Source organism: Oryx dammah, unplaced genomic scaffold (assembly GCF_014754425.2).
Source record: "Oryx dammah isolate SB20612 unplaced genomic scaffold, SCBI_Odam_1.1 HiC_scaffold_13, whole genome shotgun sequence".
Taxonomy (NCBI): Eukaryota; Metazoa; Chordata; class Mammalia; order Artiodactyla; family Bovidae; genus Oryx; species Oryx dammah.
Window position 1 is genome coordinate 23,829,003 of NW_024070197.1, and position 18,068 is coordinate 23,847,070.

The 18,068-nt window shown below is 47.4% G+C and overlaps 1 protein-coding gene across 3 annotated transcripts in view; it reads right to left on the reverse strand.

Moving 5' to 3' along the window:
- The window catches only part of ZNF536 (zinc finger protein 536), a 450,290-nt gene that overhangs the window by 137,523 nt on the left and 294,699 nt on the right, over nucleotides 1-18,068 (reverse strand). For 2 of the 3 annotated variants that reach the window (XM_040253951.1, XM_040253950.1), the window contains exon 6: nucleotides 13,399-14,967. In XM_040253951.1, coding sequence (XP_040109885.1) covers nucleotides 13,399-14,967 — 1,569 coding nt within the window. Of the gene's footprint in view, nucleotides 1-5,349; nucleotides 6,247-13,398; nucleotides 14,968-18,068 lie in introns of those variants that run through there. The other variant, XM_040253952.1, reaches the window with a different exon arrangement.

Below are 18,068 nucleotides of genomic sequence, written 5' to 3' on the forward strand. Positions count from 1 at the left end.
AAAAACAAGAAAACGAGTTCAGTTGGAGCCAACAGGGATGATGTCTGCACATCCCAGGAATGGGATCACTGAACCCCAGCACACCTTTCTCCGTGGGTGGGATGGAATCCCAGTGAGGCTGTCTAGAAAGAGGCCTTCAGGTGGTGAGTACAGATTGGCAAGAATGAGGAGCTCCATGCTCTGCAATACCTTACCCAAATTCTCTCTCCACTTGTCAAGGTCTTAGGGAGTATGAGTCTTCATGGCAACCCTGCCTGGGGCCTGCATGGCATCAGAAATCCTAAAATAACTGAAATGTGGATGATCTGCCAACCTCCAACTTACTCATTCAAATTCATTTCATTGTCTTGAGGATGCACGAGGGTACACAAGTGTATCCTTTGATGGATAACAAAACTAGAGCAATCAACCCCAACTCTACTGTAGAGCACAGGGAACTCTCCTTGGTACACTGTAATAACCTATATGGGGGAAGAACCTGAAAAGGAATAGATAAATGGATATGTATAACTGAATCACTTTTCTGTATACCTGAAACTAACAGAACATGGTAAATCAACTATACTCCAAGATAATTTTTTAAATTAAACAAAAGCCAAGGAATGGAGGAGTTCAAAGTTGGAGATAGTACACACTGTCCCAAACTCGGGGGCTTGCTAGCCAACAATGACTTTGAGTGGCCACAGGAATGCTGAGGATGGAAGAGTGGAAGGGTTGCAGATATGGAAAGGGATGTGAATTGTTCCTCATGCCCCATGCATGCAAGATGGAGCACAGCATGACCCCTCTTCTCTCCCTACCTCCCACCTTTCCTTCTAAGTGTTACTAGGTTGGAGTGTTGGGTGGGAGTGGGGGGCTCCCAAGAGGGACTACATACTGTCACACCCAAGAGGGGCACCTTGGATTATCAAGTTGATGTCAGTAAAGCACTTGAGGAAACCTTAATCATCATGAAAATACCCAAGCTCTGCTGTGAATACAATAGGTTGTAAAATGAAAAAAAGTTAAATAATCAGATTTTTCTTGCACTACTATGAACCCAAAGATCCACTTTTATTGACTCCCTCTTTAAAAAAAAAATTTTGACCAACTTCTAGAATTAGAAGGGAAATGCCTCAATGCTCTTCTTACGAGTTAATAAAAATGTCTTGATGAAGAAGCAAGTATTCATATGCCCCATTCTCAGACTGAAACCCCACACATTCATGTACTTGTGGGAAGACCAACTTGGTGCCCACATCTGGGACCCTGCAAGACTTAAGTGCTCATGAGGACTCTAGAACAGATGGAGTCTTAGAGAGTCACCAGAAAAGTTAAGGAAACAGGGATCCTGAATGCCATAGAATTTGAGACCCAAGAGGATACTGAGGGGACTTCTCCAAGCTCCTTGGAGTGTGAATGTATCTACAGATACTGTAGGTCCTCTGACCCCCGGGTCAGCCGTCCATCCAGCTTCCAGAAAGCCTGGCCCTGAGCTGAGTGCGTGTCCCAATATTTAAAATCTGCAGTTCACTTCTCACCTTAGAGTATGAATCTGCCCTCACCCTGGGCTCTGGAAGACTGGTGACCCTCTGCAGTGCACCAGGGATGTAAAAATCCTCAGACCAAGGGGTTCTGGCTTGTGCTGGATGCTGTCTGTGCCCGACCCCTTCCCCCTGGCTCCCCAGGACGCCAGTGGCCTCTTGTTTCTCTCTGATTGTGACTGTTTCACTGTTGGGTGAGCTGCTGCTGCTGCTAAGTCGCTTCAGTCGTGTCCGACTCTGTGTGACCCTATAGACGGCCGCCCACCCGGCTCCCCCATCCCTGGGATTCTCCAGGCAAGAACACTGGAGTGGGTTGCCATTTCCTTCTCCAATGCATGAAAGTGAAAAGTGAAAGTGAAATTGCTCAGTCGTGTCCGACTCGTAGCAACTCCATGGACTACAGCCCACCAGGCTCCTCCGTCCATGGGATTTTCCAGGCAAGAGGACTGGAGTGGGGTGCCATCGCCTTCTCCAGGGTGAGCTGCAGTGCCTTTCAACTATGGAGAGCTGCAGAGCTGGTGGATAAATGCCCCAGTTTCTTCAGCCCTCAGGAGTCATTCTGAGGTGAATGTCACATTGTGTCCTAGAGGATCCCCAGGGGACAAGGCCTAGTCCCTGGTCAGTGGCAGCCCTGTCAGCACCCTCAAACATGCCTCTCAGGACTGCCCCCCACCTGAACAAACTGTACCCCGCTCCTTATGTCAGGCTGTGCTCTGGTGAGCCCCTGAGTAGGTCAGCCATGGGCTCCTGAAAGACTGAGAAGATTAATGGACTCGCCTTGACAAGAAAGAGCCCAACATTCTGTGAACCCCCCAGTTAAACCCTGAGGCCTCTGCACCCCAGTAAGACACCTGCTTCTACCCGGTCCCTAGGTGCGGGGACAAGTTGGGTGGCTTGTCCTTGCGACTGCCCCAGCCCTCCCCCCAGGACATACAAAACACTTGAGTTCCAAAGAGAAAAACAACTTGTCCATCATATAAAAAGAGCAATAATTTGGTAAATTAATTGCAAATTTGCGTTCCCTGCTTGGTTGCCTTTCTCCTTTTCTGTGGATAATTGAGAGTATATTATATTAATTTGACAACAACAGAAGTTCAAAAAGAAAACTTAACCTTGTGAGCAGTGGGTTACCATTAGATGGGTGTGTCTGAACAACTCCACAAAGAGCATGAACGACAAACCCTTCATACAGCCAGCCAATTTCTGGGCGCACAGATGGAGATCTTTGCTTATGAAACTGCTGTGCAGAGTTTCCCAGCTTTAACCTTGAGAATGCACCATTTGCTCTAGAGACAAAGTCCACTCCTGCGCAGACAACCCTGAACATGTTGAGGTGCACACTTAGGGCTGTAATTCATTCATCCTGATGTTCTTTGAGAAAAAGTGACTATAGGTAAGAAGAAATCGTCTCCCAAAATTTTGACTCTTTTCCCCTGCACCAGAACATCTGAGTTTCTTCGAAACATGAGTAACTGAAGAAGTGGACTTGAAGACTAGTTTTCACCATGAGCTGCACAAGCCTTCTCCCCTCAGTCTATCCCATCTCATAGCACAGTTACCTCCTTGAAACTCCTTTCCCCTCTTTCCACCTCAGACCAGTGGGCCATCCTTGCTTAGAAGGGTCTAGGCTTTAGGACCAAGGGTAGAGTCATAGGGGATGCTTGGGGTTGCCCCAAATCTGAGTCCAAACAAGTTGCGCTTTTTGTAATGCCATGTGGGGATGGGGAAGGGGAGGCAGGCTTCCAGAAACAGGACTGCCGGCCCCCACGCTGAGCTGTGAAATGAAGTCAGCTCATCCAGAGGTCTGGATGCACCCAGCTCCCTCACGGTCACAGACAGGATGTTCCCAAGAACACTTAGCTGGTGAGAAAGGAGTTCTTCCCCAGAGGTAGGGCAATGAGAAGGAGGTGGGGAAGAAGGGGGCAGAGGAGGGAGGGTTGTGAAATGAGAGGGGGTAGGAGGCTGGGGGCAGCTCATAAAAAATTGGAGGAGAAAATCCACAAAGGTCTCCTCTAAGCTTGAGAAGCTCCCCCAGGGGAGCAACCCAGGAAATACCCCCTGCTTTCAAAGTGGAAATGTGGAGACCCCGTTAGGGAAATCGAGCCCTCGTGGAGGGAAGAGGGAAATAGATGCCTGGATAGGGGGCCCCAGGGAACTTTCCTGCCGTCAGCACGAGGAGCCAGGATGATCTGTTTCCTGCAACGGTTCTGCCTCTGTTGCCAAGACCTGGCCACTCACGCTGCACTGGACTCCCAGACCCTTCCCTGCTGGAATGGTGGTCTCAGCAAGGGTTCCCACAGTGTGCAACGTGACTGTAAATGAAGAACAGTGCCAGGGACTATGTGTTCAACCCCAGGCCCTTCAACAGAGCCCTCTGGTCCCCACTGCATCCTGGCCAGGGGTTAAAGAGGGTGCCCCTTGCCTTCACAGAGTGGATAGTGGTGAGCCCCTCCTTGGGAGATGCAAATGTGGCTTCTAAAACCCAACGTGGCTTCAGGGCCTGGTGGAGAGAACAGGCTCACAGAGGCTTGGTGTGTGTGAGGAGGTGATGCAGGCCTCATGGAGCCATCAGGAGGCAGGGACCCAGGAAAGGGCAGGGATGAATTCTTGTCCCAGGGCAGTTCCCCAGACTCAGGTGGCATTGGAAACAAAGATGGGATCCCCCCACCCCACCCCCAGAGTCTCTCTTTCGGTTCAGGCTCTGCCTACACACTGCTGGTCAAAGCTGGTCCAGGTAGATGTGGTTGGGGTCACTAGCTATACCTTGGCTAGGCATGTGGGCGTCCACCAAGTTTTCCATCAGAACCCACAAAGCATGTTCTCAGCTTCATGGAACAGTATCCTGTTCCCAGAATCTCTCACTTTCGCCTCTCATCTCCAATAAGACACAACCTAATCCTGTACTCTATGGTCTTTGGGGTTGCTTGGACAATTTCCATGAGACCTACTGAAGGGAGTATCTTCAGCAGTCAAGGTGAGAAGGCTGACCTACTGACGGGCCAGGCATGTTCCAGTGGACACTTCTGGGCTTCCACTCCCTTGCACACAGGACACTTCATTTATTTGGAGAGGGGGCGACCATGCTTGGGGCTTGGGATTCGGTCAAACAATGATAATACCTCCCCCACCCCCAGGACCAGTTAGCCAGGCAGCAGCATGTGCATGGAATTTAGAAGTTTACAAAACACGCCCAATTAGAGAAGTTTGGTAACACTGTTGAAGTGCTAGGTACCTGAAGTCCAGCTCATGGACAAAAAAAAACCTAAGCGATCACAAAAGAAAAGTTAAATCCTTGCTTCATGCCTCCTGCTGTGATGGGGGTGGGGGCGGAGCTGGCAGAAGCCTGTTTCAACAGACAAGGGCACAACCAAAATATTGCAGTGGATGAAGTTCCACACTCCAGCAATTCCAAGGGCCTTTCCATGTAAAACTATGCTCCACAGGATGAAAAGAAAATGGTAAAGTCTGCTGCACCAAGGCCAGGCGTGTGTCATCCTCCACACAGGGGATGAGGGACACAGGGCCTGTGAGCTGTCGTGGGGTCTAATCACCCACCCGAGAGACACTTGTGCACACAGATGGCTCTCCCCAAACCCACCACGGTCACCCCACCCAATGGGGAGGTGCCTTGACATTTGTATGCTTAGGAGCTCTAACTCTTGGGGCCACCTAGAGATGGGTGGAAAACATGGCAGGTGACCCAGCAAACAGCCCATGGGACAGCATCTCTAGTGTCCCTGAATGTCCTGTTGAGGCTTCCAACACAGAGGGATGTCACGGTGGAGGGTGTTGCGGAGTGGATTAACATAATGACTCAAAACTGCACTAATGTTTCACAGCTTTTTTTATTAGCAATACCAAGATAAGTTATTGAAGCATTTTTAGTATTGTTTTACATTCCATTCATAAATGACCTAACTTGTAACTCAGCATACAGCACACTTAGAGATATAGTTTGACACTTATTCAGAAAGCTACAATTATTATAACTTACATGCCTTCATTACCAGGAACACCTTCATATATCTTCTAATTACTTCAACAATACTCTATTCCAAAGCACACGATAACCCAGTACAAGTTTACACATTTTGCTTCAATCACCATTTTTAAGGAGTGGATGCTGAGGTGCTGTTCACTGGTACTTTACTGTCATCTGTTCCTGGTTAACGTGACGACCTGACACAATATTAAACTAGCAATATTACTGCTTAAATACTATGGAGAAAGAGAATTACTGCACTTTTCTGTATTCTTCTAAGTGTTACAAAATACAGGACAATCGGACACAAGCAGTAATGCCAACGAGACCATCACAGGGCCCGCTTCTAGAAGCTGTGCTGAGCGGAAGCCCCCCCCCCGCCAACAGGGTTTCCACAGGTGAAGGGGCTCCAATCCACCAGTGTTTGTTTTGCAGAATTCATGACTCGGAGGGAATTTTCTCTCTCGCTCAAGTTACTAAGCCTTCACCATCCTTCGCTAATCGTGGAACATATGGGGCAGTATTTTTAGTCTCCCTGATTCTTTGCTATATAGACTGTAGGTTGGCTTGCCATGTGTATACACATACCTATGCCAATAGTAATTATTTATTCAACACACATATGTGTATACATTCTTCTCTTGACTTTACACGATTAACAAGCTGCAGATAGCCACCGAGGAGCACGAACAGACAAGGGCAAATCCAGCTAGACCGACTAGAACAGGGGGTGTCACTTACCTGCAAGAAAATGTGCAGATTCATTAAACAATCCAGAAACCATGTGGGCTAGAGGCATTCGAAAGCAAGGGCAGGGCCACACTCCCTAACTGGTTAATGGAATGATGACAATAAAGCAATATTTATAAAATTTGGTCCTTCCATCTCTGGCTAAAGCAAGAATAGTCTATGTGATTAGAGCAGGTTGGCAATTAGATGCAGAGGTGCTGTTGATCAGAGCTAAGTAATAGGAGATAATTACTACTTATCTGAAACCTGGGCTTGGCACATAACATCTGAATAAAAAGAAGAAAGAACCTGATTCCTTCAGCAGCTAAGATGTCTGTAGCTAGATGGCTGTCCATGCCAACCACCACTTTGATTCAGCAGCCTCAGAAGGCAGACCCCAAAGCTTAAGCCCAGGGTCCCCAAAAGCACTCAAGATACACATAGGGTCATTCTGCTCCTATTGCATATGGCGGTGGCTGGGCCTGCCTGGAGGCTTGCATTTCCCCAGGGATGTGGATGTCCATTCTGAAAACACTCTCTTCACTCGGCATTCTCCTCCTCTCTCCCAATTTGAAGTCATCATTAGGGAGGGAAAATTACTGTATACAGGCATGTATGTTTTGAACCAAAGAGTTTAGTTGGTCTCTTCTCTCAGCCCAGGCTTGATCCTGGGCAACAGGTATCATGTGATCCAAAGAGAACATGGATACGGCAACCAAAATGAAAACTACCAGACTTCTGCTTCGGAGGCACTGTTGATTCAGACAGTAGCTTTTGGAGCCAAAAATATGCAGCAAAAGGAAAGGAACATAAACAAGGCTAAATGTCACCAGTGTTTGCCGACTTACAGACACCATCCATTTGTTTGTTCTGAAATGACGAGTGGACCATTTGGCAAATACAATGGTATTCACACAACAGTTCTGTCATCCCGCAGTGCAAACGACATCACGTCAGTGGCATTCCCATTTAATTTAAACAGAAGGAAAGAGAGGAGGAGTAGAATGCCGAAAGAGTTTGGAGAGGGCTGTCACCCAGAGGCTGTACCCCGTGAGGCTCTGGATGGGGCCAGGGGAGAGCCTGTCCAGGGTGCTGGTTTCTGTGGGAGACCCCAAGGGGATAGCACCTGCGCTTTGTCCCACCAGAGACAAAGGGAAAGGCTCTGCAGCCAGCTGTGAGGCAGTCAGCAGGGGCAGAGCATGCAGGATGGGGTGGCGATTTGCATTAATTGAAAGGATCTGCCCCTGGACTTCAGGACAAGCCAACTGATCCTCCCTACCGAGGTCTAACATCAGGCCCTGGACATGCACTATGACTGGGGGCAGCCTGGACAATGGGAGTCAACAGCCAACCTAGAAATGATAAAACTGGACAAAGAAAGGGAGTGCAAAAGTTGTGCTTTATCCATAGTGTCTGTAAGCTGATAGTAAGAGTCAGCTCAGGAAGAAGAAAAGAGGAGGATAATTGCTCATTTGGCTTTAAATAAAGCATGGCAGCTTGAAAGACAAGACCCTATGACAGAGATTCCCTGGGCCTCCTAGGCTCACTGCCCTCCCATGTGTTGGCTGAACCTGGGCACCTGTACACTTGGTGGATTTGGATTTGGTGGTTCTCTTTCTGTGCCATTTTAAACTAATTTTCTTTCTCCATTAGGACCTGTTGACTTCAGGGCCACACCTTAAAACTTAGAATTGTCCACGAGACCGAAAAATATACCACCTATCATGGGCTATGCACTGAGAGCCTGTGCTTGGGTGTCTTCATACATACATATGCAGTGTTTACAGTGTCACACACCCCAGCCACAGCTCGCTTGGAAATCCCTGACTAACCACAGACATTAGCCATTTCTTGGCCAAAGCCTGAGGTGGTAAGACATTTCCTACTCTGAAGCACCTGCTTTCTATCAGGAGGCGAACTGGGTAGAAACTGGGTGTGACCACAGTGATGGGATGTCACCACTAAATTGCTAGAACTGCCTTCTAGGCTAACATACCCACATACCAAGAAATAGCCATCAGTGACTTGGTGTGGCAGACATAAGGAAATAAAATGTGTCTCTATAACCTTGATGGAAAGTAAGATTTGTACCTGCTCAGGGCGAAAAGGGACGACTGCAACCCAAAGATGTTTGGGCAGTGACATCACCTCCTTGTGATAGCCTAATGTGGACATCATCTCTTCTAGAAAATATCAGCTCCGTTTATCCAAGCTCTTCTACCTCCATCATCTCTTTTTATCCTTACGCTTCTGTCCATCAAAGAGCTCCTGTGTCTTTCTTGTCTGCCTGCTTTGGCTGTGGTGGTGGCGGCTGTGGACCCACCATGAGTCACGGAGGAGGGTATTCTCTTGCAAGTCTTCTACGCATAGACAGAGATGTGACCTTCCAGAAAAAGCTACTCCAGGCCATGTGGGTCTACAAGTCCCCTCTCACTCTCAGAAAATCTCCTACATCTCTGGCATTAAACGGCAATAGATGGAATGTTGCAGCTGCTGACCTGAGTCCTGCCCGCATCATCTCACAGGCCAGTGGGGTTGCAGAGGACGGTTTTCACATATCTTTTCTAGGGATGACCACAGCAATGCAACCTTCTTTATACTCTAGCAGGGGTGGACACACTAGGACCTCTGGGCCAATTCTAGCCCACTGCTGTGTCAGTATATGAAGCTTACTGGAATGCAGGCATGCCCATTTGTTTCCTTATTGCTTGCTGGCTGCTCTGTGCTGCCCAGCAGAGACCACAGAGCCTGCAAGCCTAATGGGCTCACTCTCTAACCTAGGAAAGTAGCTGCTCTAGACTGTATAGCTGGTAAAACGGTGAATATTTCCAGACTGCCTATGCTGAGAAATCAACAAGGTTTTTGGAGGACAGAAGTCACATTTCAAAAAGAGTTGAGCTTCTATCATGTCATCAGACATTTTAGAATACTTGAGGCACAGAGCTTTTTGAAACCTATCTTTTTTTTTTTTTTTTTTCCAGGAAAGGGGAGGGGTCCTCATTCTCTCATTGCCATGAGAGAACTCTTGGTCTCAGACATAATTTGGGTCAGGGAAGCCAGTTGCCCCCTAATTGCGAATACTGAATCAATTGCTGTTAATGACCCTGCCTTCTCACTTGCTTCCTCCCAGGCTCAGTGGGTCACTTGGTCTGGGAGCCACTGTTCAAGGACCTCAGGCCCACCACAGACAAGCTGCTAGGGTCTCCTCACTCAGCTGGGCTTCCCTGAGGGCTGGTAACTCCAAGAGTAAGGAGGGGTTGTACCCTGCTCACTCCCTTTCCCTTAATTTGACTTTAGTTCTTCACCATCAACCCTACTCTTGGGCACTCACCAAAGAACATAGAGCAAACTCTGCTCAACACACCATGGTTACCAGTCATCCATCTAGGGTTCAAAAATAAAAGTCGTGGCTGCTCTTCAAATCCACAAACTCTGGAGTGAAGCAAGTTCTGTCCCTGGGCCATGCAGCCAGTCCCACAGGTGTTGTGCAGACCCACCTCTGTGTGGTCTGGGGCCCAACGGAGCACTCTCAGATTCCAAGCTACTGGCTGATACAACAGTTCATCAGATTTCTCAGCCTAGACAAAGGAGCTGTCTGCCTTGTCTTTTCAGTGGATATGAATGCTGCCCTGGTCTGCCCTGGCCCCTCTTATTAGACAATCACATGGATCCTGTCCCGTTACAAGACCAAGGTCAAATCCATTCCAACAAAACCAAGGGCACATCCAAGTTCTCCCACGGCATGGGAGTGCCCTTGTACATTATGCTCTTCAACAGAATAAAGAAAGGTGGGCCATGCCTGGAGCCTGGAAATTGGGGACTTTGATTGGAGCAGGATTTCTTGTAATGTGATCAGGCCCAGAGTGGGACCTGACTCACTCTAGAAGCCAACAACGCATGCCCTTCCGTTTAATCCAAGATGGCTCAGTCACCTTCTTAGGATCATCTGTAACACGTCTCTGATCTTTAGAAGTTCACGCTCAAGCTCTCAATGTTGGCAAATGCTGCATGCCTCCCCTACCCAGCTGGCTGGGATGGCCTTTCTCCTGGTTGTCTCTCACTTCTGTATTGCCTAGGAGTAGACAGCGCACATAGGCCAAGACCCCAGGCCTATGACACTAAGGAATGTAGGGCCAGAGCTTTAAAAGTTAGAAAGCAGGCATGCAGAATTAAGAATCCAGAAGTAGAGCCTACAACGTGAGGATCACCCACAAACTGAGGGTTAAAGGCCCCTTCTCCACCAGCCTGTGTCAACAGAGCCACTGAACTCTGGTGGGAAGAGGGCTCTACATGACTTGAACAAGATCTTTCCTGATGCTTCTCCCAACAATTTTACACCCATGAGAATAGATACAGATGGACGTTAGCTCCTCCGACAAGCTTGTTTGTAGGGGCATCAAAGCAGGGATTTGGGTTTACTAACCAGGCAAAATCAAATGCCGAACTCTCTTGAGATAACTATCAGAATAATTCTTTGGTTGTGCAAACCCCAGCTTCTTGAGGAAACCAGCTATCAAGCTGGTGAGCCTGTTTGAAAACGCATATCTATTCTGAGTGGAGCAGAGAGGAAGGAATAAACATTAGGAATATTTGATTCCTTGTGCCAATATCATATCCACCTTGGCAAAGTCAAGCCAACGGGAGTTTGAGGTTTTCAACTATCATTTGTGCTTTTTGCAATGCTAAAAAAACAGTAGACTAGACAGGAAGAAAAATGGCCCCAAATGCCCCCTCTGTAGCTCAGTGAATTTAAGTTTTCCTCCCAGATATCAGTTTTTAGGAAGGATGAATATGCCTGGCCCTCCCATGTCACAACAGCCAGCAAGAAATTAAGAAGAGGATTTTGATTATGGTAGGCCAACGTGGGAGAGGGGAATGAGAACTGGACAGAGTCAAGATATCCCTCCCTACCCAAGCAAACACAGAGGCCAGGGAAGGGGCTTTCTTGCCTGCTCCCAAACTAAGCAAGAGGATGCAGAAGAAATGAGGATAAATGAAATGCAGAACTTGTGCTCTCTAAAAATCGGCATTTTTTGGCTGGAGTTACTTTTGGCATCTTTCCATGAGTTCAAGGTGGAGTAGTGGGACCTGGATACCCCGCTGGGAAGCAACCAGGTACCCTGGACCGTGGCTGGGCTGAGGGTCTTAACTCCCCTTTCAGGACAGGGGCTGCAACTTACCAGGCTGTCACTCAGTGGCTGAAAGGCTGACTAAGCAAAGCTTTTGCTTGTACCCCAGAAATGTCAGGGGAGTGTGGGGAGTTGCTATTTGGGGAGGGGGAGAAGGGCCTGAGAGCTACAGCTCAGAGGAAAGGACTCCCTGATACCGCTTCCCCTCCACCCTCGCCTGGTGCAAAAGGACACAAGCGGGCATGCTTCCTCAAAGGCAGGCAGCCTTCCTTCGGCATTGATAGGACGATGGGAAAATTAATAGGGGTAATGTGAGCTCATTTCAATAATAATGAGCTTATAAACATGCCAGGTTTTGATCTTTTCTGATGCATGGATTCCTGGCAGGAACTATGGTCCTACGTAGGTATTTGAAAGAACTGAAAATAGACTTAAAAAAAAAAAATCCCCAAACAACAATGAAAAAGAAAGTACTCCAATCACAAACTTAAAACAACAACAATAATAAATTAAAAAAAAAGACAAACATCGCTCCCCTGGAAGAAAAGAAAAAAAAAAAATTGGACTGACATGAAACCCTTTTCTCCTTCCTTTAAATATTGTTTTTAACAGCTTCAAAAGTAATGAATTGTATGTGACTAAAAATAGATCTGGGGGTGCTGGTTAACGGGGCCTTATGAATCATTCAGCATAAGGAACTGTCAATATTTTTTTGAGCTGTCAGAAATCCATTTAGTGATTTTTGACAATTCAAAAAATATTTCTGACTGCTTGATCCAGTTCTTAGTGAATTAGGGAAGGAGAGAGAAAAAGAAATATATCAATTTAAATTATGAACTGAATCCAGCTTGCTGAATCCTGCTCTGTGCTAAAAGGAATGTCAGGATTCAGAAGTTAAATAGGATCTTCACTCCCTCCCTCCCTTCCTTCTTTCCTTCCTTGCTTCCTCCCTCTTGTCCTTCTTTCCTTGCTCCCTCCCCCCCTCCCTTCCTACTTTGCTTCCTTTTTTGAACAAGTAAAGTCACAGAAATGCATTCCTGAGCTACAGATGGGAAGATACCATGGTCATTTGTCTCTAGAGGGGAAATCTGGGGCTGGAAATAACACACTGAGCTTCAATTTGGAGAAAGACTTTCAAATAAGAATATCTGGGTGCTGAGAGAATGACTTTGATCCTCCCTGCCCACACCGACATTCATTTGATGCAGTTCTAGGCTTCAAATCTAGCATTACTTTTTAAGATCTGGAATTACTTTGGAGTAAACATATTCTTTAAGGAAGTAAAGAATTGCCAATTTGCTAACAAGATCAGGCAGGCATAAATCCAAGACAGACAGGATCACAACACTGCTAACCAGGGACTTCATAATGTACACTTCTTGTTAGAACAACAGACAGATGGGTGAAGAGACAGACAGACAGAAGGCAATAATAGAAGGCCAAAGTCACAGTAACTGCCATTTGATATGTCTGAAGATGAATCACAAACACCCCACAACCATCTCCCTATTTGGAGAGCGGGTCACTTTATTTCTACATTGTGGTTAGTGTGATATGATTTTAGTATCCTCTAAGTCATTATAAAGAAAAGTTTCAGAAAGCAGATTTGGCTTAGCAAAGCAGTAAGGAATTATCTTTAGGCATCTTATGTGTAAGTTGAAAAGACTAAAAAGTTTGCAAGTTACCAGGTCTCTTTTTCTTTTTGTTTTTTAAGTTTTTCCTGTCCCCCTCAAGTTATGGATTAAAAAACGGGAGTGGTTCATACTGTGAGACCCCGCCCCCTTCTCCATGCCTTCAGTACAGGCATTTCAGATCACAATAATGCAAACTGAAACACAAAAGTATGAGGTCCAACACTTTCTAAATGAATTTGACTCTCATGATTGTCTACATTGCGTATACAGCATAGTTGGGGGTATTTTATGTGTAGTTCAAAATCTGCTCATGGATAAATTTACCCCATTTTAAAAAAATACACAAATAAGCACTGATGTTTTGGGGAAATGAACTAAAGGAAGAGGATTCTAAAACTTACCACACAAGTCTGGCCTCTTGATACATCCAGAATTTGCTGTGTTACTTGCAAGTCCGTTAAAGGCTGCTAAGCCATCAGAGCTATAGGCCCTGAGGACTGACAGCACGTTCATCGGCTTCTCCAGGCCCTGGGGCCCCCGCTCCGGCTTGGGCAGGCCCGCCGTGGGGTCCTGGGCTGGAAGAAGGCCCGGGCTGTGCCACTGCTTCTCCGACGCCTGGGGCAGAGGAGAGACCAGTCCCTGGACAGGCTGTGGGGCGCCTGTGGGCAGCAGGCCGTCGCCGCTGTCGCTGCCCCCGTCCTTGCTCAGGGCAGGCGGCTTGCTCATCACCTCCGGCTCTGTGTCAATATCCTCTTCCTCGTTGTTTTCTCCCTTGGAGGAGTCCATGTCCTCCGAGGAGGCGATGTCCGAGAGGTCATCAGTAGTGTTCTTATTTGTGGCTTCGGGGATCAGGATCGGGGCGTCATCTTCGGAGTGGGCCTTCCCGTCAGGCTCCCTGTTGGGGCAGGAGCTGGTGGCCCCCGAGCCCAGCAGGCCTGGGTAAACACCGAACTGCTTGTAGAAGTCTGATGGGAAGCTACAGAATGAGGGGTCCACGTGGCTGGGCCATGGGCCGCCCTTCTGCTCCCCCAGAGTCTCTTTGACCTGTCCTTGGGCCATCTTCTCGGAAGCCGAGTCTAGAGGTCCCATCATGGTGGAAAGCGCCATCTCTTTGTTTGATTGTACCGAGGGCGGCAAGGCCGCTTTACTGGCCTCCCGGGCTTGGTCTTTGCAATTGACTGTCACCCCGATAGTGTTATCTTTGCGTTTCGCTTTGCCCAGGTGGTTGGCCTGGAGATGAAGGGCCATCAGCTCCATAGAGGATGTTGTGAAAGCACAAAACAAGCAGCCGTGCCACGCAATGCTGTCTTGCACAGTCACCGAGGAGCCCGGGAGGGAGGCAGCATCCGGCCGCACAGACAAGTCCAGGGGCTCATACTGAGACTTCTCAGACTTCCTGGGGGCCACCCTGCCGCCCACCTTCTCCTCGCCACCGTCCGCCCCGTGGACCTTCATGGAAGGAGGGTCAGAGAGGGCTTTGTCCTTCAAGTCCTTCTCCTTCTTCAAGGAGCTTAGGACAAAGCTGTCCATGAACGCCTGCAAGGACCCTTGGAAATTCACACCGTTGTTCACGATACTTTGATAAGCTCTCCCGATTTCGGAGAAGTGGGTGCTTTTGGCAGGAAGGTCAGTGCCTTTCAGGGTGTCTGAAGGAGCCTCAGAAGACATGCCACTGGCCTGTCCTGTGTGATCTCCAGATGAGAGCGCTCCTGACGTCCACTGCTGAGATGCAGGGCCACCTCTGAAGTCGATTCCGGGGAGCCCCTTAAAGGCGCCCCTCAGGATGTCTGGCCTGATAAACAAAGCGGCTTTGTTGGACAGCTCGTCCCTGTGGTCTTGGTTCGGGGGCTGCCCAGACAGTGGCCCAGCTCCATTCTGCCGCTCCCGGTGGTGCCGTTCTAGGTGGTATTTTAAGGAAGCTGATTGGGTACCGGCATAATCACAGTGGGGGCATTTGTAGGGTTTCTCACCTGCAAGATTTTGGTATAAGGAGAAAAAAAAAAGTGTTAATCTCATTTTGGTGTGCTGAACAAGGCTAGAAGGATCAACATTTGTTCTTGGAAACAAAGCAGCTCAAACTAATAATTAGTTAGAGAACAACTGTTTTTTAATAGAAGAATAATTCGTACTCTTAAGCTTTTTTAATGATTTTGTACCATTTGGGACTATTCAGGAATGACATACTATCTACACACAATTAGCTATCTTTTTCTTTATCTAACATGTGAAAACGGCTGTAGATTTAAAAGCTATGATTATGAAAATTAAGCATAATAATTTCAACCACAGTGATCATTAAAAGTAGAAGTTTAAAAAGACAAAGTATGTAACAAATGGGTGGTTGCAATATTTTGTGTATACAATAGCTCTAAAATTTGTTTAAATTATACACATGGAAACCATTTTTAAACCTAAAAATTTTATGGCACTGTTACGCAAGACTGAAATGAATGATTTAAGTCTTGCTCTGCAGTAAATCATGGATATAATTAGCAAATGGCATACTGCACAAGTAATTTATCATTATTTGGAGGGCACCATTCCAGACGGGCTCAGATATCTGCAGACCTACTTCATTGTTTCTAAATAAAGAACTATAAATACCGATTCTATAAAATATTAATACCATTACAGTGCATTATGATTGCAGCATGTAAAGACATATAGTTAAGATAAAAAGCAGTCAATAAAACTTAAAAGAAAATGAGTAATAAAAAGGCACAAAATATATTTAGTTTCTGTATTTGAAATTAACATTATCTACTGGTCTTTGTAGTGCCTTAAATTTGTACTAATGGCAAACCTAATGCTCCGGTAGTAAAATGTGTAATTTACCTATAATAAGCGCTTTCTAGAGAATAAAAATAGCTTTAAAGGCTGTTTTAAAACATATAAGATCATTTCCATGAATTAAATATTTATTTAAATCCAACACACAACTTCTATTGTTCTTTCCACTATGGAAAAAACACCATGACATACAACTGAGACCTGCTTGCATTGTAGGAGAGGAAAAGAGAGGAGGGTAAACAAATGTAAATTTAAATATATGCTAAGAATTTGTGCACAGTCCAGGGTCTTCTCTGGACCTTGGAATCAAAAAGCTCTCTGGAAGGAATGGGACTGTTCGAGTTACAACAGTACCCTGTCAATAATCGCAATTATTTCTCCAAGGAAACTCAGGCATTCCCCCACCACTTCCTCTATTCTGTTGTAAAACAGTGATCTAAAGCAACAGCAAGTCAAGAGTGAATGGTGTATTCTGGAGACATTTTACCATGTCTAGTCTCAGATGATGCCAGATTCGCAGTCTCCAGGCACAGGGTATTTTGGGGTAATATACTTATTAGGGGCAGGGGGAGGATGCATGGATTTTGTAAATAAGAGGACCACCAGCCCAGGTTTTGACAGAGGACTCCATGTCACCTCCAGACTGTGTGCTCTAGCCTTGGAGAAGCTGAACCTGCCTCATCAAATGGGGGCTGTGTACTTCTCTTTCCCACCTACGTGCAGGTGAAGGTTCCCCGGGACACATCAGAGAGGACCCAGCTGGGACTTTCTTTCTGATGAGTGGCTTAAGACACCATTTCCCACTTCTTGAAGTCAGTGCCCATGATAGGCTCCAATTCCCTTCAGCCACTGCTATGTGACATTTCACTGGAGACTAGGGAACTCTCTGCGGGCTGGGCATTGTGGATGGGGTACTTCTGGGCTGACACAGAAGTCCAGTGCCAGTTGCGGCAGAGGCAGCCCCTGAAGCTGAGGGGCAGGGGTGGGGGGAGCGGGCTGTGGGGCTCGTGGCAGGAAAGTCTGACAAGGAACTCGTATCCTGGTCCACAGGTTGGTGTAAGGCCTGGGGGGTGGCCCTGCAGTGAGAGCTGGCAAAGGTGCCTGCAGGTACTGGATGAGACTCAGGATGCATTTCAAAAATGCACCTGGAAACGATTAAGCGCATCTGGCAAAGGGTGTGCAGAGCATGCATGGGCATCCATCAGCAGGAGCTGCAGAGGGAGAAAGCAGGGCTTCCCTCCACGCCTGGTGGGGTGGGGCTGCCTTTCCTGGCCGACAGCAAGGATGCTCAGGGGATGTGTGTCAATTTCCAAGGGACACACACTTGAAACGCTCACTGGAGCAGCGGTTTTCAGACTGTACTGAGAATTAGAACCCCCAAGAGAGTTTAAAACGCCTGTCCTGGGACCCAAGGCACAGCAGTTCTGTTTCCCTGGGTCCAGGGGAGGGGGGTAGAAGTGGGTGGTTCCATAGGTGTCCCTGATGATTCTGAGGCCAACAGTGTAAACGTTACATTTTGAAAAATCAAAGTGGAACTGCTTGAGGAGCTTTAAAAGGTGCTGATAACTGGTCCCACCTTTACTTCCAGAAGTTCCTGGGGCAGATTGGCCTTTAGGGTTGACCTGAGGTGGGCAAAGGCCCCCACATGTGACCCTCTATGGAGCCTGGGTGGAGAACCACTACAAGGAGCCTCCCTGGGAACTGCCCTTCTAGGTGGATGCTGTGGGACCAAATGGCAGAGGAGCGAGTCTGGACCTCTGGACCCCAGGAGGCGTTTGGAGAGTCTGGGACAGACACTCTGGACGATTTTTGCTCCACGGGGCACAGGATTCTCATCTTGGGGCCTTGGCTTCCTTGACCTGTAATGTGGCAAGTTGGAGCACGTGTTCTCTGGGGCATCATGTCAATTCTAAAGGTCGTGTCCAGAGCCAAACCACGTCTCCTGAATGATGCCAGAGACAAAAATGTCCACACATGTATGCAACCACACACCCAGAACCACACAGATTCATTAACACAGTCTCTGAAGGAATGAGCAAGTCCCTACCCACCAAGTACTGTACTTGGTGCTGGAGACTAAGGGAAGAACCAAAAAGATAAGAGCCCTGCTCTCACAGGGGAGGAGAGGAGACCCAAGAGAGCGATCAGAGTGGGAGGCACACCACCCACAGTACCCACACACACCACACACACACCACACATATACCACACATCACACACACACAGACACCATACACAACCCACACAACACATCACACATACACACACACACCACACACAC